The sequence below is a fragment of the Phaseolus vulgaris genome, chromosome 5, assembly GCF_000499845.2.
Source record: "Phaseolus vulgaris cultivar G19833 chromosome 5, P. vulgaris v2.0, whole genome shotgun sequence".
Classification (NCBI taxonomy): Eukaryota; Viridiplantae; Streptophyta; class Magnoliopsida; order Fabales; family Fabaceae; genus Phaseolus; species Phaseolus vulgaris.
In genome coordinates, this window is record NC_023755.2 from 4,260,320 (window position 1) to 4,283,009 (window position 22,690).

General features: G+C 28.5%; 3 protein-coding genes and 1 non-coding gene across 4 annotated transcripts; 1 reads left to right on the forward strand and 3 right to left on the reverse strand.

Annotated features, from left to right (window-relative positions):
- Positions 1–2,202: 2,202 nt before the first annotated feature.
- On the reverse strand, positions 2,203–2,871 carry LOC137834922 (uncharacterized). Its single transcript, XM_068643165.1, has one exon. The coding sequence runs from the start codon at positions 2,768–2,770 to the stop codon at positions 2,525–2,527; it is 246 nt and encodes an 81-aa protein (XP_068499266.1). The 5' UTR covers positions 2,771–2,871; the 3' UTR covers positions 2,203–2,524.
- A 2,197-nt stretch (positions 2,872–5,068) lies between these two features.
- On the reverse strand, positions 5,069–7,733 carry LOC137834926 (uncharacterized). Its single transcript, XM_068643169.1, has 2 exons — positions 6,926–7,733; positions 5,069–5,562 (listed from the first exon to the last, which is right to left on the reverse strand). Exons 1-2 carry the CDS (start codon positions 7,557–7,559, stop codon positions 5,555–5,557), a joined length of 642 nt encoding a protein of 213 aa, XP_068499270.1. The 5' UTR covers positions 7,560–7,733; the 3' UTR covers positions 5,069–5,554.
- A 98-nt stretch (positions 7,734–7,831) lies between these two features.
- On the forward strand, positions 7,832–7,913 carry TRNAS-GCU (transfer RNA serine (anticodon GCU)). Its single transcript has one exon. It is a non-coding gene; the product is annotated as a tRNA-Ser (tRNA).
- An 8,350-nt stretch (positions 7,914–16,263) lies between these two features.
- On the reverse strand, positions 16,264–17,637 carry LOC137836155 (uncharacterized). Its single transcript, XM_068645010.1, has one exon. The coding sequence runs from the start codon at positions 17,635–17,637 to the stop codon at positions 16,264–16,266; it is 1,374 nt and encodes a 457-aa protein (XP_068501111.1).
- Positions 17,638–22,690: the final 5,053 nt, after the last annotated feature.

Consider the following 22,690-nt stretch of genomic DNA (forward strand, 5'->3'; position numbering starts at 1 on the left):
TCTGTAAATAAATTGAACAATTTCATACTAAGTACATATTTATTAACATTTATCATATTCAATCACTAAAAAACTGAACATTAACTTCAATATCAGATAATCTTTTTCAAATACCACAAATTTTGACTAGAAGTCGACAATCAAACATAGACTTCTGTCAACACCTAGAAGATTGAAGAACAATTTTAATCAGTAGAGAAGATATTCCTGACCCAAACAGGAAGAATTTTTACAGATAAAATACTTTTTGGAATATTTAATTAGCTCAATAATACAATTATTTTATTAAATTTCACTTTATTTATCCTAAACTAAAAATACACAAGAACATAAAACAGGTATATTTACCCAAAAATAATAATTTAGTCTTGCTTGTAAGATACATAATAATACCAAATTAGTCTCCCAAATTATGTATACCAAGCAATTTATTTTTTAAAACGATAAAAACCATTTTAAATATCTTCTAAACTAACTGATCGGTCATTTTTAATTCCTAAAATTACTAAACATTAAGAATCATGTTGGCTTGTTGTAATTTTAGGTACTACTTTTTTTTTTATAGATTTTTAGGTACAAATTAAAAGATTAATATGAATATTTTGTAATTTCAATTACTAAACAACCTATGCTTTCTGAATTGACTTACTTTATTATTACTTGAAAGAAATAATTTGCAACACTTTATATGATAGAATAAACACGTTGGCGTCTCTGCAAAGTGTGGCTCAAAATGGAATAATCTTAATGTTTTGGAATTAGTTAAGAATGGAATATCCTCTTTTCATGTTTTGTACGCATCAATCTCAACTTTTCAAATAAAATCATCACAGCTTTCAAATTTTGGATAAGGTAGTTATTCAGATAACGTTTAGTCCAAAGAGTACCATAGGTTTAGCTTTATGGCCATGCTACATTTTGATAAGTTTTTTTCTATAAAGATTTTATTAGGAAAAATAATAAAGTTAATAAAATTACAATTAGTTTATGCATATTAATTTTAACTTGTTTAGAAGTTTTTCTTTTTTCTTTTTCTCTTCTATAAAGGGTTCTATAAGGGGTGTGAAAATTAATTAAGGGACATGTTTATAGAAAAAAGAACAAAAAATTTAGAATTAATTTTTCTATAAAATAAAAAATTAGTTTATGTATAAGTTAATTTGTAAAAAAAATTCATTATTTTTTTGAAATTTTACTTTTTACTTGTACTTAAATAGTTTTTATTTTATTAAAAATTTCATTTCATTTTTTTTAAAATTTTTCTCTACTAAAACTATATATATGGAGAATTTTATTTATTCCTTAAGATGTATGAGGTATCAGTTATTATTTCTTTTGAAATTCAATTACTTGCTCGTGATTTGATTTTTATGTGTTAGGTATGGTTTTATAGATGTTTAAGGTACTTAATGCCTTAAAAAGTATGAGGTGACAATTATTTATTTAGATAAATATAAGATATATTATTGACTTTTTGACTCCTAATCAATATTTAAGACCCTTAAAGAATATCAGAAAACTCTTTAATATGACATTTTATTCTCATATCCAATAATATTTTCACTTCAAGTTCATTAAGATATTAATGTTAAATTCAATTATCATATCTGATTTATTTTTTCACTTTATAATTTCATTACTCGGTTACAATTCTATTTTTTTATAATATTTGACAGTGCAAGGAAAAAGAATATAATATATATATATTATTAAATAAAAAATAATTTTAGATATAAAAAATTAAATTGAATAAAATTTTATAAACTAAAAAAATAATAGTATCAAAATAGTTTTTATTAATAATATAAGTCATTTTAGATAATATTTTTTTAGTGTATAAGATACTATTTAACTTAGTAAATATAACAATTATTTTTTTTTAAAATTAATTATTATTTAATAATTTTATATAACTTAGTAAATATAGTAGCTATTTTTTTTTTAAAATTAATTGTAATTTAATAATTTTATATATAATGTTGAAACTTTCAACATATAATAATTACCATAATTATTATATGGTTGTTGACTTGTTGAGTCTTGAAGTGTTAATTTCATTGGGATGACAAAGTATCACAATGAGGCATTGCATATAAGTTTTTATTAAAAGAAAAAAAAAATCTAAATCACTTTTATCCATGCAGCTTATGCTAATTGTTAAGAAGTTTCTCTTCTTTTAGAGGTTCAGATGGAAACAAGAGGTAAAAGTAAATGAATATTAATATATTCCAATCACAAATATTGTACAAAATTCATCATAAAAAAATGAATGAACAAAAGAATTCAATGCCTACAAGCAATAATTTTGGAGTGTTTGACTACTTCAGCAATAGTACAAGAAACAGAAACAATTTACACACAACTTGGTCTAGTTTAAGGTTTCAAACTACAAGTCCTTAACCACAATCACGAGATCATGATTTTGGGGTTTCTGAACCTTAATCATGGCACCCCATAAGCTTAATTTTCCCAACCTTCTGCAATTTGTAACCTTAAAACCTAAAACCTTACTATTGACAATCACTTAACTTTGAAGAGATGGTGATTTAGGAGTCTTTGGAGAAGGAGAAGGTTCTCCTTCAGATGGAAAATCAGAGATCAAAGCCAGCATCCTACGAATACTGACAGATCTTGCAGGTCTGAAGCTGTTGGATCTCTTGATGTTCTTGGAGAAGATGTTTGATGAATTGGAAAGGATAAGGTACACCAAAGCTTGAACCAGTACGAACACACCAACCTTAATCAGCATGTCTCCTAAGCTGCTCTCCATCTTTTGAAGTTGAATGCAACCAAATATGATATGAGTTGATTTGAAGTGAAGAATGAAGAATGAAGGGATTGATGATGAATGAGTTATGGAGAGAAATGAGATGCGTCCTTTTATAGAGTTTAATGCGTGTAATGAGTTGGAAAAACCATTTGGAAAAGTATGGAACACACCATGCAGTTTTGACCAAGTGTTTGACGTTGGAACTTTTGTTGTCATCTAGAAAATTGACGTGTGAGAAAACGTGTTGAGAGTGTAGTGGCCATATAAAAGTATGATATTTGAAGGAAAAAACACCCCAATGAATGAGGAGTTTTGCATGTTGACCTATTAGGAGAAGTTGAGCACGTTTTGTGAAGAAATATATTAAATTTGGTCAATTTGGTGTTTCTGATGGCAGGTGCTGATTCATCGCTTCTATCTAAACAATGTTCTTACAAGTTAATAATTGTTTAATTGGTTTGTCTTACAAGTGAACGAAATTTCTCACCTTGCTTCTTTAGCCATCGGTGACGACATAGATTTTACTCTTTGTTCTTGTGGGACACCATCTCATGTTGTTATTTCTTTAATATGTTTTTTCTATTTCATTGAATCATATGGTTAAATCTCAATGCTAATGCTATCACAATTATTAATCTAACAGATTTTTACCCACAGTAAAAATCAAATGTATGACTATTCTCTTTTTAAATTTATTTGTATGTTTTTCTTTTTATAGTTTTTTTTTTGGAGGAAAAAATGTGAGTTTTCTCTCACCCATCTTTTGTAATAATTGCAGATAAATTTAAAATACAGATGTCTTTGAGACAGTTTAAAAAATAAATTATTTATATGTTTATTCTATATATTCTATTACTAATAATAATATTATTATTAACTATTATGATCAATGAGTTTTTTTTTTAAGTTTAATTTTGAAAAATAATTAGAGTATTATTATTCTAATTTCAATTAATAGATTCGTTTCGAGTTGACGACAAATGTAAAATATTATACATCTTTGCTTGCGTTTAAATTGGAACAACAAAAGCAAAATCTGTACGTCTCTGCCTTACCATCATAAAGTTGAAAACCCTTTAAAGGGTTCTGAAATGAAGTGTGTTTGGGTGATCCTTAGATGTGGGACACATAGGTTCTTCACAAAACGCAATTCATCAAAAAATTTCTCTCTCAATTCTTCCCTCAATCACTCAATGCCTGCCCCCACCTCAACAACTAACAAACTTCTTACTAACAAATTTCAAATATCCAATAACATAACTTTTTCCGTAAATTAAAACATAAGAATTTATAGAAATTATGTGAAATAATGTATAAACTAATTTTAACTTATAAATAAATTAACTCTAATTTGTAAACAAACTTATTCTATTTTTTTTATAGTTTTAAGAAAAAAAGTTTGTCCAAAATATATTCTTATCCTGTAATTCATATGGGCTAAATTTATTTTTGCATAAGTTTTGAATTTTAAAAATTAATTTCAATATGTTTGGTATTTTAGTTTTAGTTATAATAAATAATGTCTAATTTAATATATTAATTCTTTTATTTTATATCCGTTTGTTAGAAAAATATTACGAAACCACTATTTCATAAGAAAACTTAAGTTTAAATTTAGTTAACTTGTGAGATTTTTTTTTCTCTTTTACTATTCTTAGATGATAATCTTTTAGAAGATTACCATACAATAGAAGACGTAAGACTTAAAACAAAGTTCAATGAATAAATAGTTTGAATTTATGAAGTCTTAAAAATCCATTAACAAGTTGACCCATAAGTTCCAAACATACCAAATCAACTTTTTGCACTTGTATATAAAATAAGTATTTCACTCGAAGAAAAATATATAAAGACATGTAAAAATTATACATACCTTTGAATCATCCCAAACAATACTTAGTCTATGTTAAGTATTTAAAAAAATTATATTTTTTATTAAATTATTATTGTTTAGTCTTTTTATTACGTAAAGTAATATAACTATTTTATTTTGTAATTTTAAGCATAATCTTAATTACATTTTATGAAAAAATCACATTATTTCAGTTTTTAAATTAAAAATAAAAACTAAACCAACCATAATGTAGTTTGATAAAGATAATTAAGATTCCAAAGTTTTTTTGTATTGTTCACGTTTGTGATATTATACTTGAAACTGCTTATTTTCTATGCTCACTGCTTATGATTAAAAAAAAAAACCGTTTTACCCGTTATCTGAAGCACCAAATTGTTTAGTTAAGTGGTGATGATATAATTAACCAGCTGCATTCGTTCACTAATTATAGATCAGAACACAACTTACACACAACAACAAAACTTGCATTTTAAGGCTTTTCTTTCCATGGAACACAGCCACACTCAAATAATTCAATCCCTCAATAATCTCTTACCTTAACTACAGAAATATTGGCAGCAAAAATATCATCTACTGTAAGGCCAAAGCAGAAGATATTCAGTGGGAAGGATCCATCCACTTGAGCAATTCATACATAACACAAATGAAAGCTAAATTTTACACGATATTTTATTGCCTAAAATGGAGGGGAAATTTGGCTAAGGAAACTCAGTTCCTAAGACCAACATAGATAGTGGAAGACAGGAAGAGAAGTGCACATTACTGGTGCACTCCATCAATTTATTGTATTTTTGGCTATAACACTACAACTAGCTAATTGGAGATTCCCAAAAAAGGAGGGAAAGAAAAGAAGCAACATAATCGTCGGTGCAGATTTACACTTGATAAGACGATCTGTGGTGATACAACTTCAACATTATTTTAATACACTATATACCTGCAATCATATATCATAACAGCAGCACCATTAGTTTATAAGCAACAATTGAGTCTCTTTCACAGTAGAAGATGTATGATCAAGAAAATTGAGTGACGAAGACATTAGAGTAAGCTAATTATCCCACAAGGCATTATTAGTACTTATTAGTTGCTATGCTTATTTTGAGCTGATTTAAACTTGTCTTTTAATGTAAGCATTTTTGCAAGTATTTGTGAGAGTTTATGAAACTAACTTGGATTTCTCGGTAAGCTGTTCTTAGCTTATATTTCAACCTTTACAAGATAGCTTACCAAAAAACTAATTGTAACTTCTAAGATAGTATTTAAACGTATCTAGAACTTGTTTGAATAAATTTCTCCAGAAGTCTTATTAGAAGAAAAAAAAATAGCAAAAGTGAAATAAGTTTATCCCATAATCTAAAATTAGCTTATCTAAAAGTTAAAATCAACACTAAGGAGAAGTTAAATGATTTTAACTTTTTCTAAAAGGTTTATTTTAACTAATTCTTAAGTAAATTGTATCGTATAATAGCTTTCTTTTTCATTCTAATTTTTTACTATAAATACTTACGGAAAAACTTATCTAAACATGATCATATTCAAGGTCTCTAAACATATACTTAACGAGAAGTTTATTCAAACAATTTTTCAACTAAACAAAAGCTTATATATAAGACTTACATAACAAACATTTATTCATTAAGCTCTTAATTAAAATGCTTAGATCCAATCCCATTCTGGCATATAAAGATAGAATCGACTATAGTCTACTGACACTCCTCCCCTTCCCCAGCCCAACTGAAGGGGGAAAAACCAGCTTCAAGTCAACTACAAACATGAAATTCATAACAACTTCTAGGCAAAACAAACCACCAAAAATTTCCAGTTTCAGCAATCTTGAACTATGTAATATCCACTCAGTAATCATAACGTATTCCCTCTTTCAACAAAATCAACCTTCAAATTTCAAGATCCCAGTTGAAACACGCAATTAGGATTGACCATCAATAAGGCTCTTCAACACTTACAACAACACACACATTAACCTAACCAAAATTCTATACCCTCTCAAATGGTCATCTCCAACCAAAATTGGAGCTTCAATCAAATTCACAATTATCACAATATAAGTTTACACAGAGGATCTGTTTGGAGACATTCTCCATAAGCAATTATACTGGAGAAGAATAGGAAGAAAAATTGAATTTCTTTATATTTTTATTTTTAAGTTTCTTCCCATTTTTCCCATCTAGAGTTGATTACAGAGCAGAATTGTAGTGTAATTTAGCATTAAAAATGCGATGCATCTAAGGCAACGAAAAGAAAAGACAGAGCACCTTAAAGCAAAGGCGCTTGGGTACCTCGAGGTTCGCCAATTTGCGGGCGGTTCTCGTTCTCTTCGATGAGCGCGTGGCGCGAGGCAATGTGGCTGAGCGTGGTCCTCAGCCCGTAGAAATCCTCCTCCGTCAACTCCGACAGCCTCGCGATCAGCTCCCGCCGGATCTCCGTCACCACGCCGTCACCCTCCTCTTCCTCCTCCTCCGCCGCCGCTTCTTCCTCCAGGCGGAGCCTGCACAGCGGGCAGGAGGCGTGGAGCTCGAGCCAGGGCGTGATGCAGTCGGCGTGGTAGAGGTGTTTGCAGGGTAACTGTTTGGCCTCGGCGTCGAGGGCAATTTGGTCTTTGCAGACGGCGCAGAAAACGACGCCGTTGGGGTCGAGCGCGGAGAGGAGCGACGGGGTGACGTGGACGGAGGGGAGAGGGCGGGGTTTGGTAGGAAGGGGCTTGGGGGAGAGCAGCAAGAGCGCGTCCTGGAAGAGAACGTCGAAGAGCGGTGATTCGGCGTCGTTTTGGGAGAAGGGAGAGTCCATGAGTTCGAGGAAGTGGGTGTGGCAGTGCGGGCAGAGGAGAGGCGAGGGAGGGAGCGTGAGGGACACGCTCATGTCGCATTCGTGGCACCAGTAGGTCTTCGCTTCGGGCTCCGCCGCCGTCGCCATCGGAGGAGGAGGAGGTGGGTGGTGGCGGTGGCCGCGGGAATGAATGAGGAGAGAATCAGTAAAAATAATAATAATAATGAGTGTGAGGTGTTGAGTTGGGTGAGGAATTTAGAGAGAGAAAAAAAGTGGGACCCCCACCGACTCTAGTGCTTCGTTTCTCTATCGCTTTTCCCCTTTTTTTGTTTCCTTCCATTTGGTACCTTCCCTAATGCAACCTTTCACCATAAACAAATTTCCTTTAAATAAAACTTGATTGATTCATCAACAACGACGTCGCTTTGGCCGAGTGGTTAAGGCGTGTGCCTGCTAAGTACATGGGGTTTCCCCGCGAGAGTTCGAATCTCTCAGGCGACGATTTTTTTTTTCTTTCTCCTTTATTAAGAAAGCCATTTAAACTAATAATAAATTTAAAAAACCTAAAAAAAACACTGATATTTAATTTTTAAATTTATTTTCAGTTATATTTATGAAGTGTTAAATTTTAGAGACCGATGAGTCAACGGATGGAATGTGTTGATTAATTTGTTTGATGAATTAAATTAAAGCATGATTGGTGGTGCTACATAAATACCAATTAAGCGGAGACTTCTCCTTTGGGAAGTTATATATCATTTAAATTTGTGCTTTAAAATAATGCAACTTATTCTAGTTAGGAAGAAAAAAAAAATGTATTGTCACGTTAGGATAAGTAATTTTTTTTTCTATTTAATGTTTTAAAAATAGAGTTGTTCTGTTTAAAATTTATTCATAAACAAATAATGTAGCATTATTTATATATTTATAGAGTTCGGTTCTTCTATCACGATTCTTTTAGGAATCTTTAGGTGAGTTGAAAGAGAAAATTATGTATAAATAATTTTCTTTCTTGAATTCCTATAACTTTTGGGTATGGAACAATAATTTTTTAATTGAAAAATATAAAATATGAGTATTTACTTTTCATGATTTTCACCTTCAACCCTTGTAATGAGCTAAAATAATTAAGAAAGGGTTAATAAAATGGAAAAGGTTGTACAAATTAGAATTATTGGAAGGGTTGGTCAATTTGATTAAATAGTTCAAAAGACCTAAATCATATCAATAATATGTAAGAACAAGTAGTGTAAAAAAATCAAGTTCTCTTCTAGAATATCTATAAATATAAGTAAATCACACAAGAAATAAAATAGGCTCAAATTTCATCGAACAGACGCAAGCATTTTGCTTATATACTTCATCTAATCAACTTTTGTTGGGTTATATGAAGTTGATACACGGTCAACATTCATTGGTACACGTCGAAGACTTATAAATGTTTACTTTGTGTGTGCATGTTGTAGGAACTAATTGAAGGAAATAAAAAAAGACAAAAGGTTGTAGAAACTAATGAAAGGTAAGTGCACAAGATTGCAAAATTGTTGAGGTGATCTCATACATTTTGATTTACTTCAATAGTATATATAATAAAATTAAGCTATAAAATAAAAATACTAACAGGCTTGTAAAGTGATCATTAATGCAATAATAACAGTAAAATAGTTTAAGGGTAATAAAATCAGAATTAATAATAATAAAATATGAATTAATAACCAACAGAAATGTTATTCTATTTGTTTCTAGTAGGAGGATCTCACTTTGAAGTGTTGATATAAGATCTTTTTGAAGAATGTGCTTAAAGATGTTGTACGCAAACAAGTTTTTTAAAAAGGCAAAATGATAATTTTGCGAAAGTCAACAAGCTTTGATGAGCCCTATGCTTTACACACTAAAGAGGAAATAAGTTACCTACCCTAGGTCTGATAAGTAATGTCGTGTATCAGAGCATTTATGTGAAGAGATATTTATGCGGTATTTAAGATGAAATACATATAACCTCACAATGGTTCTTGAAGGATTTGCAACAACTATTTTCTTCTCAATTTTATATAAAGAAGATCTCTGTGAAGAAGAAAGATTGAAGAAACTCTTCCGATGAATATGAGAACAAGTTCTTGCAATCTTAACCAATCTTTAACCTTCTATTTATGAGAAAGAAAATTGTTTATTTTCATATTTATCTAAAAAAGAGTCTTTATCAGTAGGCATTTATCTTTTAGTGAGTGAAACCTATGAATGTTTAGTTCACAACCTTAATGCAAACAAAGTCTTTTAGCCATGAGTGCTTGACTGAACAATACTCGTGCTTAGCTAGAAGTAGTTGTGTTCTAATTAATTAATACTTGTGTTTAGCTAGAAATTGTTGTATCCAAACAGTACTTGTAGTTTAGCAACAAGTGTTTATATCCAAACAATACTTATAGTTTACGAAAAATGGATGAGTCCAAATAATATTTGTCTTGTAACTTGTAATGTTAGTTTATACTAATGGAACCTTAATTGTGTTGATAAAAAATTGACATGATTTGAGTTATTAAATAAATCGTTAAAAAACTAAATATGGTTTGAGTTTATTAAATGAACCAATAAAAATAACTTGTTAAATCTCTCTAAACTATTATCTTTTTATATTTTATGTTATTTATTTGTAACTATATTAAGGAGCAAAGTTTTTTAAAGAGGGTATTTATCTCGCTTAAGTATATTACACATCTAATCTCTCTTTAAGTATATTACACATTATTTAAAAAAAATGTTTTTCAAAAAATATTTTTAAAAAAATCTTAAATACACAATTCTTGTATATTTGACACATTTTCATAAGATTTAAATATATGATTAGTTATTTATTTATTTATTACTTTTTTAAGTTTAAGAAAATATCAATTATTTCTTATAATAAATAATAATTACATATTTATTTTACTTCACTTCTAATTAATTTAAATATGATTTTCTTATTATATAAAAACGAGAAAAGTTACTATAAAACACTTCATAACTAATTATTAAACTAAACTAATTTGTTTATTTAATTTATAAATGGTTAGATAAAAAATTTAAGCATTGTCCAATTATGTTTTAGGCAATTCGACCTTACAATATTTAGATTGGTGTAAAAATAATTAAATTTTAATTCATCTCCCATTCAAATCACAGAAAATTGATAAATCCAAACACTTAGAATTCGTGTTTTCCCTTCCACATATAAAGAGTCCAAATCTTCCACGTAAAATTGTTTTTTTATGAAGTTTTTTTTTTATTGGAAACGAGATAAATGCATATTATAGCATAATGTTTTAAATGATTTGAAGTGGTGATTAAAGAAATGGTTATATGAGAGATGCAATATCAACATCCAACAAAAAGACATGCAATCAAAACCCAACCGATTCCTAATATTTGTAATATTCCATAAGAAAACAAAACCAATCCAACCACTTCACTCTTCTTTCACCCATCACTACTCACTAAAACACTCTCCCATTGCACTCTTCTCATTAGGTTGCATCTTTCATCCCACTACCTTGCAACCACTCTCACCACAACTTCACACCAATCATTTCTATATTCCACATAGATGTTGAAAGCACCCAAAAAGGAAACCTATTCATTTTTACATCACTATCTAATTATGGTTAGATGTGATTACATTTCTCTTTAATTTCTAACATTTTTCAAACTAACTGTCATTATGATCTTGATATAGGGTTTAGAGATTAGGTTTAAGTTTCATTCCATCCATTCATAAAAAAAATCATCAAGTTTTTATTATAGGCGTAAAACTAACTTAAAGACGAGGTCTGCACTTACATATATTATATTCGATGTGGGATTTTCAACACATCTCTTCTCACAGGTCCTTCAACTCAGATGTGAAACTACATATTTATTTCAACTCTAGACATAACTTAACTTTATAAAACTGACTTATATATTATTAAATGTTCTTATCTTCAACACACTCACTCACGCGAGGTAGAGTAATGAAGAAGAAAATGAAAAAATAAATATAATAACCTAACATTTAAAAGAAAACCTTCTTAATATAAAAAAATAAAATAAAAGGTATTTTATAATTAAGGGGATTAAATGGGTTTCAATATTCAAAATCCAAAACCCAAAATCATCATTTTTTTTTTATATTGCGTGACTCTACATCTAATTTTTTGGGTTATTGATAAGTGTGAATCTATAAAAAGCTCTTATTGGTTAAAATGCAATAATTGTGTTAGAAACGAACAATTCTCAACGAAACAAAAGCAGGTGACCCCAACTTGTCCTTATTAGTTAGTAAAAACCTTTCTAGAATGTATCTGAAAAGGTGGGGTTACATTATTTATAAGTTCAATAAACGTTATTTTTATAAGTTGTTTAATTTAGCATTTTTATTTGAGATATTTTTTAAAAATAAACTGTCGCACAGTTAGGATAATCAATTATAATTATTAAAATAATTCGAAAATACTTTTTCTTTTGTTCTTTTATCATTTTCTTTTTTAATAACATTTTATTTATTTTAATATATCATTTTTAAAATTTTAAGATAACGTATTCTTTTCTAATTACTTTCTTAATATAATTAATATGGAAAGAAAAAAATTAGCTACGATGAGTGAAAGAAAGTGTAATAACATGTAAATGTATATTAGAATAAAAAGGAAAGGGTATGTTTTCCATGAAATTCTGAATTTAAGATTCGATTTTAAAAAAATAAATAAATATATATTGCAGATCCTTTTTTATTTAGAATAATTTTTTAATTTAAATAAAAGGATGTAAGAATCTAGTTAATTGTTTAAGAGTAAACGTGATTTAAATGGATGAAGGTATAAATGTTTTATTTTTTAAGTAAAAAGTTTATTAATAGAAAAAGTAAGTAATCAAATTTTATTTAAAAAAAATCATTGTCGTTTGTGTACATGTTTAACTTTCTTGTGTAATTAGAGAAGTGAAAACTTAAGTTTGACAAAAACAAATCTTAATCCGTCTAATTATCTGTTTTATATAGTTGTGTTTGTTTTTTATTTTATTTTGAGTAAAAAGTTTTTTAATTTAATGGGGAAAAAGTATTCTTAACTATCAAAATGTTATTGTAAGAAGATATTGACATTTAATGCTACATAGAGCATATTTAATGCATCTCTATGTCCATGCTTGTCAAACATTATAAGATGAAGCTAGCTACTTGAGTATAGAGTGTTAGCTGTCACCACCTGTTAAATTCAATGATTTTTTAAGCAAAGAATAAATGAATTAAAAAGAACATTTCAGGGGTGTCTTAACCCTTATACAAATACCTACAATTTTACCTTCTTGCTTACAAATCTAGAAACATTACAATCTTACACTAAAAACAAACAAGACCAATGTTTTTGAATGCCTAAGCTTCCTGCAGAATTATTCAGCAAAGTTTGAAGGTCTAGGCATCTTGCAAAAATATGCAACACACCCTACCTTATTACTTGGTTGTGGTGATGTGGGTTTTGACATTGCTACTAACAGGTACTTGTTGTTCCCATCAATAGCTTGCTTAGATAGGACCTAGAGAACTATTGAAAGTTTTCGTCTTCGTCCCTCGGTCGGGCAAGGTTGTTAGGTGCTTGACTGGGGTACTTCTCGTCTTCGTGCTTAACTGGAGTACTTTTCTTTTACTATTTTTTAATTAATTATTATTTTTCTACATGTTTTCAAATCTTTATAAACATTTTAAGATAACTTCATTTAAATAATTTCAAAATTAAACACTTCCTCAATTTAATAAATTTAATTTAACTAATTTATATCATAATTTTAAAAAAAAGAATTTATGACAATATATAAATAAAATAAATTTAAAATAAATAATTTTTAAAATAATAAAATATTTTATATAACATTTAAATAATTTAAATAGATCTTTTCTTTTACTAAATTAATTTTAAATCAAACACTTAATTAATTTAATAATTTTAATTTAACTAATTTATATTAAAATTTGATAAATTAAATAATTTATTATAATATTAAAGAAATAATTTTAAAATAAATACAATAAAGAATTAAATATTAAAATATTTGTTATACATTAAATAAATTTAAATTAATAATTTTAAAATCCTAAAATATAAAGATGCGTGGGCTTTGCGTGGGTTGTAACGGACGCATATGCATGGGCCTGAGCCGACGCAAACTGGAATGTTTTAAGAAAAAACATTAAATCCATAAGTGCGTCCGTTTTGCGTCCATTGCCATTTTTGCGTGGATTTCTCGCCATTTTGACCGACGATAGTAGCGTCCGAAAATGGCCCACGCAAAAATTTAGAAGCTATTTGGCTGTTTTCTTGTAGTGCTGCTATTGCTCTAACCAAAACCTTCCGGGTTCACTATGAAGACTATACATTACTTCACATGAGTGATTTTGGAGTCTTTCACCTTTTATTTTTGTTGCATTATATATAACACCAAAAGGGATTTGATAACGGAACCTCGATTTTGATAAAACTACAAAAGATGAAGAGAAGAGTGAGGTTTCATGTTAGATAGATGAATTCCTCCTCCTTCAGTTGGATTATGGTAAATGACAAAGGCGACCTTTTGAATCTCTTAAAAGTTCTTTGTTTTTGAAGATTAGGTGAAGCTAATATACTACAGAACATGCAAATTCATCCTTCAAGTAGGGTTTCAGAAGGAAATGAGTTTTTTCTTGTTTTGTTTAATTTTCATAGTTTTCTTTGCTGATGCAGGTGTTGTTTTCAATTAATTTTTACAAACTAAATTAATCTTTTATTTAATTTATAAAATAATATGTTATCAATAAATATAAATTTAGAGAATTATTCTAAAAATAATTGTAGTTTTTTTTGTTATGACTAATGAATAAAATTATTAAAAGTCACTACAAGAAAAATTCAATTTATCTACGAACAAAATCCGTAGGTAAATCAACATTACCTACGGATTACCCACAGAAAAAAATCCGTATGTAATGTTGGCGTCGGTAATTTACCTACAGATATTATGTTCGTAGGTAACGAAAATAGCATTACCCACCAACTGCAGTTTTTTTTTTGACAATTTTTATGAATTTTATTGATAATTATTATATATGCAATGACAATTATAATTAATGTTAGAACTCAACATTAGCCAGCAGGTGGGACTCGAAGCCTATAGAAGCTTTAACCATTACACCAGTCAAGTTTTGTTGTCATGTTATGATTATTATTATATTTATAAGTATGATTATCAATATTAATATAATTAATAAAATAAAAATTAATAACATTCTTCATATATTTAATATCATCATTATTATTAATATTGTTTAATATTATTAAATATTATTATTATTAATATAATACTATTTATATTATTTAAATTATTATATTAATATTAATAATATGTATAATAGTTGGTAGATAATAGAGATCCGTAGGTAAAAGTTGGTAGGTAATAAGATTCGTAGGTAATAGTTGGTAGGTAATGCTGAATTTACCAACAAATTTAGAATTCGTGGGTAATAGTTGGTAGGTAATGCTGAATTTACTTACGGATTAGAATCTGTAGGTAATATCCGTAGGTAATGCTGAATTTACCTACGGACTCAGATCCCTAGGTAAAAATCCGTAGATAATACTGATTTTTTTTGTAGTGAGTTTTTTTTTCTCAATAATGAATAAATTAAATAATTGAGACACTTTAGGGTGTCTTGACCTTTTTACATTAAAAAGTTATTTACCAAATTTCTATACTCCAAGCCAATATTAGACAGCAAAATAAATATCCTTTAACAACACCCAACAAAAATACATCTTTTTGATAAAGCCCCTATTATACATATCACATGTTTCCTATCTATGCTGTCTTTAGATTCATAGTTTATTAAGTCAGTTTATCCTCCTTTATGTTAATCATTCGTACAAAATACAAATATACATTTAAGTCAATATTATCTATATTTTCCTTCCATCATGTGACTCGTGTTTTTCTCCCTGCAAATTACAAAAAAAAATCTTTACTAAGTTAGTAATACCAGTCCAAACAGTTTATTATACCATATACTTAATTAATTGGTTACTTCACTGAATACCACTCCTGCTCCTATTAAGCGAACACCATTATAAAAAAAACATCACCCAAAAAATTTCAGCCTACCTGACACACTATCTCAAAATTATTAAAAGTACAAATGATGTGAACATTTTTATATAATGATGTTATTTTCAGTATTTTACAATTTATCATAATTTGTTATTAGTTATAATTTTAATATAATATTACTTAATATCAATACTTAAATGTGAATATATATATATATATATGTAATTATTTTTTTTGAAAAAAATTGCATGTTCGATTTTCACCAATTCTGTTATAAGTGTTTAGTGATTATAATATTATTTTTTATTAATAAAATTAAATTTATATAATAAAAAATTAAATACGAGCAAAAGTTACTAGATTGAGATTCTTTAAAGAGATTTTCAGTTATATGGTTCCGATTAAATGTTTGTTATGGCAACTGAAGTAACAAAATTTATTAAACAAAATGGAAATAATAGTTATTTTTTTTGTTTCAAGTAATTAATTATGTGATGATATTACTCAAAAGCCAAATCTTACATATATGGCTGGTTTATTAATGTTCGTCAAGAACATCCACTTCAAACAAAAACATGAACAACACCTCAAACAAAAGTATTAAAGAACACTAGTCACACAAAGTTCCACAAGACAAAACAAAAACAATCATCACAAAATACAAACCAAGCTAAGTGCATTATCATCTTCGGAAATATATGTTGTAAGTATCAATTGACTTTGGAGTTGGGTTGCGGGATTGAGTGTGATCATACGAACAAGTATTTTAATTAATATCCACTTGGCGACTTATGTGACCGGAAACAAATGGTGTTGGATCAGGTGACTCAGCGGGATTTGGACCTGTGGGAACAAGTCTTTTGATTGGAGGATCAGGAGATTGAGCAGAATTTGGACCTGTGGAAACAAGTCTCTTAATATCACCTTGAAAACTTACGCCATTGGAAACAATTGAAACAAGTGATCTTGGATCAAGAGATTTAGTAGGATCAACAATTGAAACAACTGATGTTGAGATTGGATCAAGAAATTTAGTAGGATTTGGACCTGTGGGAACAAGTCTTTTGATTGGTGTTGGGTTAGGTGACTCAACAAGATTTGGACCTGTGGGAACAAGTCTTTTGATTGGAGGATCAGGAGATTGAGCGGAATTTGGACCTGTGGGAACAAGTCTCTTAATATCACCTTGAAAACTTACGTCATTGGAAACAATTGAAACAAGTGATCTTGGATCAAGAGATTTAGTAGGATCAACAACTGAAATAACTGATGTTGAGATTGGATCAAGAAATTTAGTAGGATTTGGACTTGTGGGAACAAGTCTTTTGATTGATGTTGGGTCAGGTGACTCAGCGGGATTTGGACCTGTGGGAACAAGTCTTTTGATTGGAGGATCAGGAGATTGAGCGGAATTTGGACCTGTGGGAACAAGCCTCTTAATATCACCTTGAAAACTTATGTCATTGAAAACCGTTGAAACAAGTGACGTTGGATAAAGATATTTAGTAGGATCAACAATTGAAACAACTGATGTTGAGATTGGATCAAGAAATTTAGTAGGATTTGGACCTGTGGGAACAAGTCTTTTGATTGGTGTTGGGTTAGGTGACTCAACGAGATTTGGACCTGTGGGAACAAGTCTTTTGATTGGAGGATCAGGAGATTGAGCGGAATTTGGACCTGTGGGAACAAGTCTCTTAATATCACCTTGAAAACTTACGTCATTGGAAACAATTGAAACAAGTGATCTTGGATCAAGAGATTTAGTAGGATCAACAACTGAAACAACTGATGTTGAGATTGGATCAAGAAATTTAGTAGGATTTGGACTTGTGGGAACAAGTCTTTTGATTGGTGTTGGGTCAGGTGACTCAGCGGGATTTGGACCTGTGGGAACAAGTCTTTTGATTGGAGGATCAGGAGATTGAGCGGAATTTGGACCTGTGGGAACAAGCCTCTTAATATCACCTTGAAAACTTATGTCATTGAAAACCGTTGAAACAAGTGACGTTGGATAAAGATATTTAATAGGATCAACAATTGAAACAACTGATGTTGAGATTGGATCAAGAAATTTAGTAGGGTTTGGACCTATAGAAACAAAGCTCTTAATTTCATTGTTTATGAAACGACCACCCATGACAAAAGAAACGAATAAAAAAGATACTACACAAACCAAGTAAACTTTTGAAGATTCCATCTCCTTGGATGATGTTTAAGTAACTACAAAACAATGTTTAAATAGTAAAGTTGATACTTCAAGTGTTTTTCTCAACAGTTTAATATCAGTTGAGACCAAACATTAATTAGATTTCAATAAGTTTAAATGCTTTATGTTTTCTTTGAGATTTCAGTTTTAAGTAGTTAGTCTAAAATATTTAATAAAGTCAACATATTTTAATTATTAATAGTTATATTTTAAAAGTTTTGTCTAAATATTTTAATATAAATTAATATTAATTGTCTAGTTAGCTTGGTGCTTAGAAAAATACCTTTTCTTTGACATTTTATCAAAAGTTGTTTTTTTATATTCCTTTCCTTCTTATTTTTTAGTAAAATATTTTAAAAGCTACCCCTATAATAACTTTCTAGGGTTGATGTATTTTATTCTTCGGCTTCTTGATCCCAAAATTTTATATTAAATTTAAAAAGTTAATCTAAAATCTTATATTTCTTAAAAATAACATCTTTGTGCAATTTTTGAAGAATAATTTCAATTATTCTAATTATGTTTTGAATTATATTTTAGTATGTCCTTAGTATTGGTTCTGTCATTATAATGTGTTAAAAGAGAGTGTGTCGGTAATAATTTAATATAAAATTTGAATAGTCAATCTAAATTCTTATATTCAATATAAATAATATATTTATTAATTTTAAAAATAATTGAAATTATTAAACATACTTTAAATTTTTTAACAACTCAGTATTTTAATATACATTTAATATTTTACTCTATATTTTAATATAATATTTGAATAGTAAATATAAATTCTTATATTCAATAAAAATAATATATTTAGTAATATTTAAAAATAATTGAAATCATTAAACATACTTTAAACTTTTTAACAACTCAGTATTTTAATATACATTTAATATTTTACTCTATAATTTAATATGTGAGGAAAAAGCAGTTTGTTGAGCAGAATTTAATATTAAAATTAAATAGCCAAAACAACATATTTAGTATAATGTATTTTTTCCATTTTTAAAGAATAATTTATATTATTTTATAATTTTTAACAATTCAGTGTATTTAGTATTTTTTCTGTTTTTAACGCGTCAAGAAAATTCAGTTTATTGATCATAATTTAACAATAAACTCGAATAATCAACCTATATATTTAATAAAAGATAATGTATTTATCAATTTTTTAAAGATTTATTTAAATTAGTCTAAATGTATTTTAAAAAACTTAATAATTATGTTTTTAATATTTAGGCTGTAATTCGTGTGTCAAGAAAAATAAGTTGATTCATCATAATTCACTAATTTGAATAATCAACCTAAAATCTTACATATTAAATAAAAACATTATTTTTTTAATCTTTCAATCAAAATATGTTTATAAATTTTTTAAAGAATAATTTAAACTCTTAAAACTATATTTTTAAAATTTAATAACAATTCAATATTTATATATAACATTTATTATTCTCCTTTTCATTTTTACAATTTCACAGTCTAGATTCATTCCTTCATATTTTATGATAAATATTTCAAAAACATTGAATCTATATCACCTAAAATTTGAATCATAATGTAAATTTGAAACATAATGTTTTTACAATGTGGAAGTGAGTTTCGTAATTATACTTCTCTTTATTTACACGGTGGTCTTGTTACTCAATGTCTTCTTTTTCTTCGTATTAGTCTCCTTTCTGAGTAAATCTTGGTAATAAGTTGTTTATAAGTTCAATAATTTTTATAAGTTGTTTAATTTAGCATTTTTATTCGAGATATTTTTAAAAAATAAAATGTCGCACAGTTAGGATAAGCAATTATAATTATTAAAATAATTCGAAAATATTTTTTCTTTTGTTCTTTTATCATTTTCTTTTTTAATAACATTTTATTTATTTTTATATATCATTTTTTAAATTTTAAGATAACGTATTTTTTTCTAATTACTTTCTTAATATAATTAATATGGAAAGAAAAAAATTAGCTACGATGAGTGAAAGAAAGTGTATTAACAGTAAATGTATATTAAAATAAAAAGGAAAGGGTATGTTTTCCATGAAATTCTGAATTTAAGATTCGATTTAAAAAAAACAAATAATAAATATATATTGCAGATCCTTTTTTATTTAGAATAAATTTTTAATTTAAATGAAAGGTTGTAAGAATCTAGTTAATTGTTTAAGAGTAAACGTGATTTAAATGGATGAAGGTATGAATGTTTTATTTTTTGAATTAAAAGGTTTATTAATAGAAAAAAAGTTAAGTATTGAAATTACATTTAAAGAAATCGTTTGTCTACATGTTTAACTTTCGTGTCTGATTAGAGAAGTGAAAATTAAAGTTTGACCAATTATTAATCTTATTATCTATCTTCTATAGTTGTTTGATTTTATTTTGTTTTGAGTAAAAAGTTCTTTAACCTAATAGGTGAAAACTATTTTTAATTATCGAGATGTTATTATAAGAAGATATTGATATTTAATGCTACATAGAGCATATTTAATGCATTTCTATGTCCATGTTTGTCAAACATTATAAGATGAAGCTACCTTAGTATAAAGTGTTGGCTGCCACCACTTGTGAAGTTCAATGACTTTTTTTTTTATTAGTAAAGAATAAATGAATTTAAAGTGACACTTTAGGGTTACACTACAAGAAATTTGCTATTTACATGTCGATTATTACATACAGATTCAAATCCATATGTAAATTGAACATTACATACGGATATTACATACGGATTTTACATACGGATTTAAATTCGTATGTAAAGTGATGTTACATACAGATTTTTACATACGGATTTGGATCTGTATGTAAAGTCAGCATTACATACAAATTTTACATACGTATCTGAATCCGTATGTAAAGTTAGCATTACATACAGATTTGGATCCGTATGTAAAGTCAGCGTTACATACAGATTTTTATATACAGATCTAGATCCGTATGTAAAGTTAACATTACATATAGATTTGTATTAAATATTTTTAATAATTATAATAATAATAATAATATTGATATTAGTGATAATATTAATATTTATATTATTTATAATATTAACAATATTAACAATAGTTAATAATATTAATAATTTTAATTATATAAATTATATTAAATTAATTCTTTGCTGATAAAATATATATATATATATATATAAATTATATTAATAATAATAATAAGTATAATAAAAATCATAATATGACAAAAATATTTGTCTGGTGTAGTTGTTGAAGTTTCTTTGGTAATAACATATATAATAATTGTAATTAATATGCAATTAATTATGCAACACAAAGTTTGAAGGCAGACCTATTGAGAGTAATCTGTTCAAACTCTTAATGATTGATTTTCTTATCAATCATTGTCATCACAACAAATTCCAACAAACTTTTATTATTTTGTTTTATATTTAGCGAATCTTTTACTTGAATATTAAATTGTTCCTTGTGGGTTCGATATCCGTCCTTAAAGACAAATTATTACTTTTGACAACGCGGTGCACTTGCCGTAAAAAAGTCATCACTTACCCTTTTTAAAAACTACTCCATTCCTTTGGCGTCATATGCTCCATACAACTGTCACCCAAACCCCTTTCCAAACCCGGTTCAATGACTTTCTTACCTTATGCAAGACCCCAAAATCCAACACACAACCATCACTTTTATATTGTGATAATAAGTTTGTCATTCAGATAGCGTTGAATTAAGTCTTCTATAAAAAAAACTAATTACATAGAAATTGATTGCCAGATTGTAAAAAAGGAAGTCCATCAAGGTCTGATCAAGGTTTTACTCGTGTTTGAGTATCCAACAAGCAGACATCATGACCAAAACTCTTTCTTTTACTATTTTCATAATTTTCATTACAAGTTAGGATGATCAATATTTACTCCTAGTTGAGGGGACTCTTAAAAGTTTAGAAGAAAATGAATCAGACGAGCATCGAAGTTCTAGGCACTCGGGTTAAACTGACTGAGATGAAGAACATCATTAAGCTCGAACAGAAGGTTAACAGGACTAAATAGTAATTAAACATTAGGTAATACGCTCTTAACTATGATCCAAAAACCTAATCCAGTCCAATAACAAAGGACCCATAATAATCATATAAATAGTCACGAGTTTCGAGAAAAATGTATGTCATCATCACGCATTTATTGCACTGAGTACCGAATACCAAGATCTCACTTGAGCGTCAGAGTGCCTTTTGCAGGTACCATCCAGACCTAGATTTTGCAAAGGAAAGGAGGTTAGCGAAAAGCGAGAAGGAAGTTGTTCAGTGAAGTAAAGAAGAGGCGGAAGTGGACCGACCGACCAAGGAGGAAGGTAATAGTTCTCTCAATTCCAACCCCTACGAGAATAATTGGCGTCCACTCTAGGGCCGAGGGAATTTGAAGGAACAGACGATCAAATGGCGTAAACTAGGAACATGGCAAACAAGAGGATGTCGAAAGCTGAGAAGATGACATTACTAATGTCTTTACAAAGAGAGATGGTAGAGAAGGTTATGTTCACCTTAGTCCTAACAACAAGGTGAATGAGACCCTACTTCCAAAATCATGCCATAGTGGTAAGAACCAACTACTATCATTAAAATTCTTTCTAAACCGGATTGCAAGACGAATGATTGGGTGGTCGATAGAGCTATCCCAGTTCGACATCCAGTATGAACCACGAGGCACAATAAAATCTCAATGTATGACCGACTTCTCAGCTAAGCTCACAATCATAACTTCTCGGCAAAAAAGTTCAAAACTTTGTATGGAGGAGCATCGTGTGTAGATTCGGCATCCCGCACACAATCATAATTGACAATGAACGACAATTCATCGATTGAGGGCTAGAAACCTTCTACGAATGGCTCGATATCAAATACGTAACAAGCTCGGTTGGACACCTTCAAATTAATGGGCAAGCTAATGCGACGAACAAGATCATCCTAAACAAGTTGAAGAAACGACTTGGCACGAAAAAAGGGAGGTGGACAAAGGAGTTAATAGAGG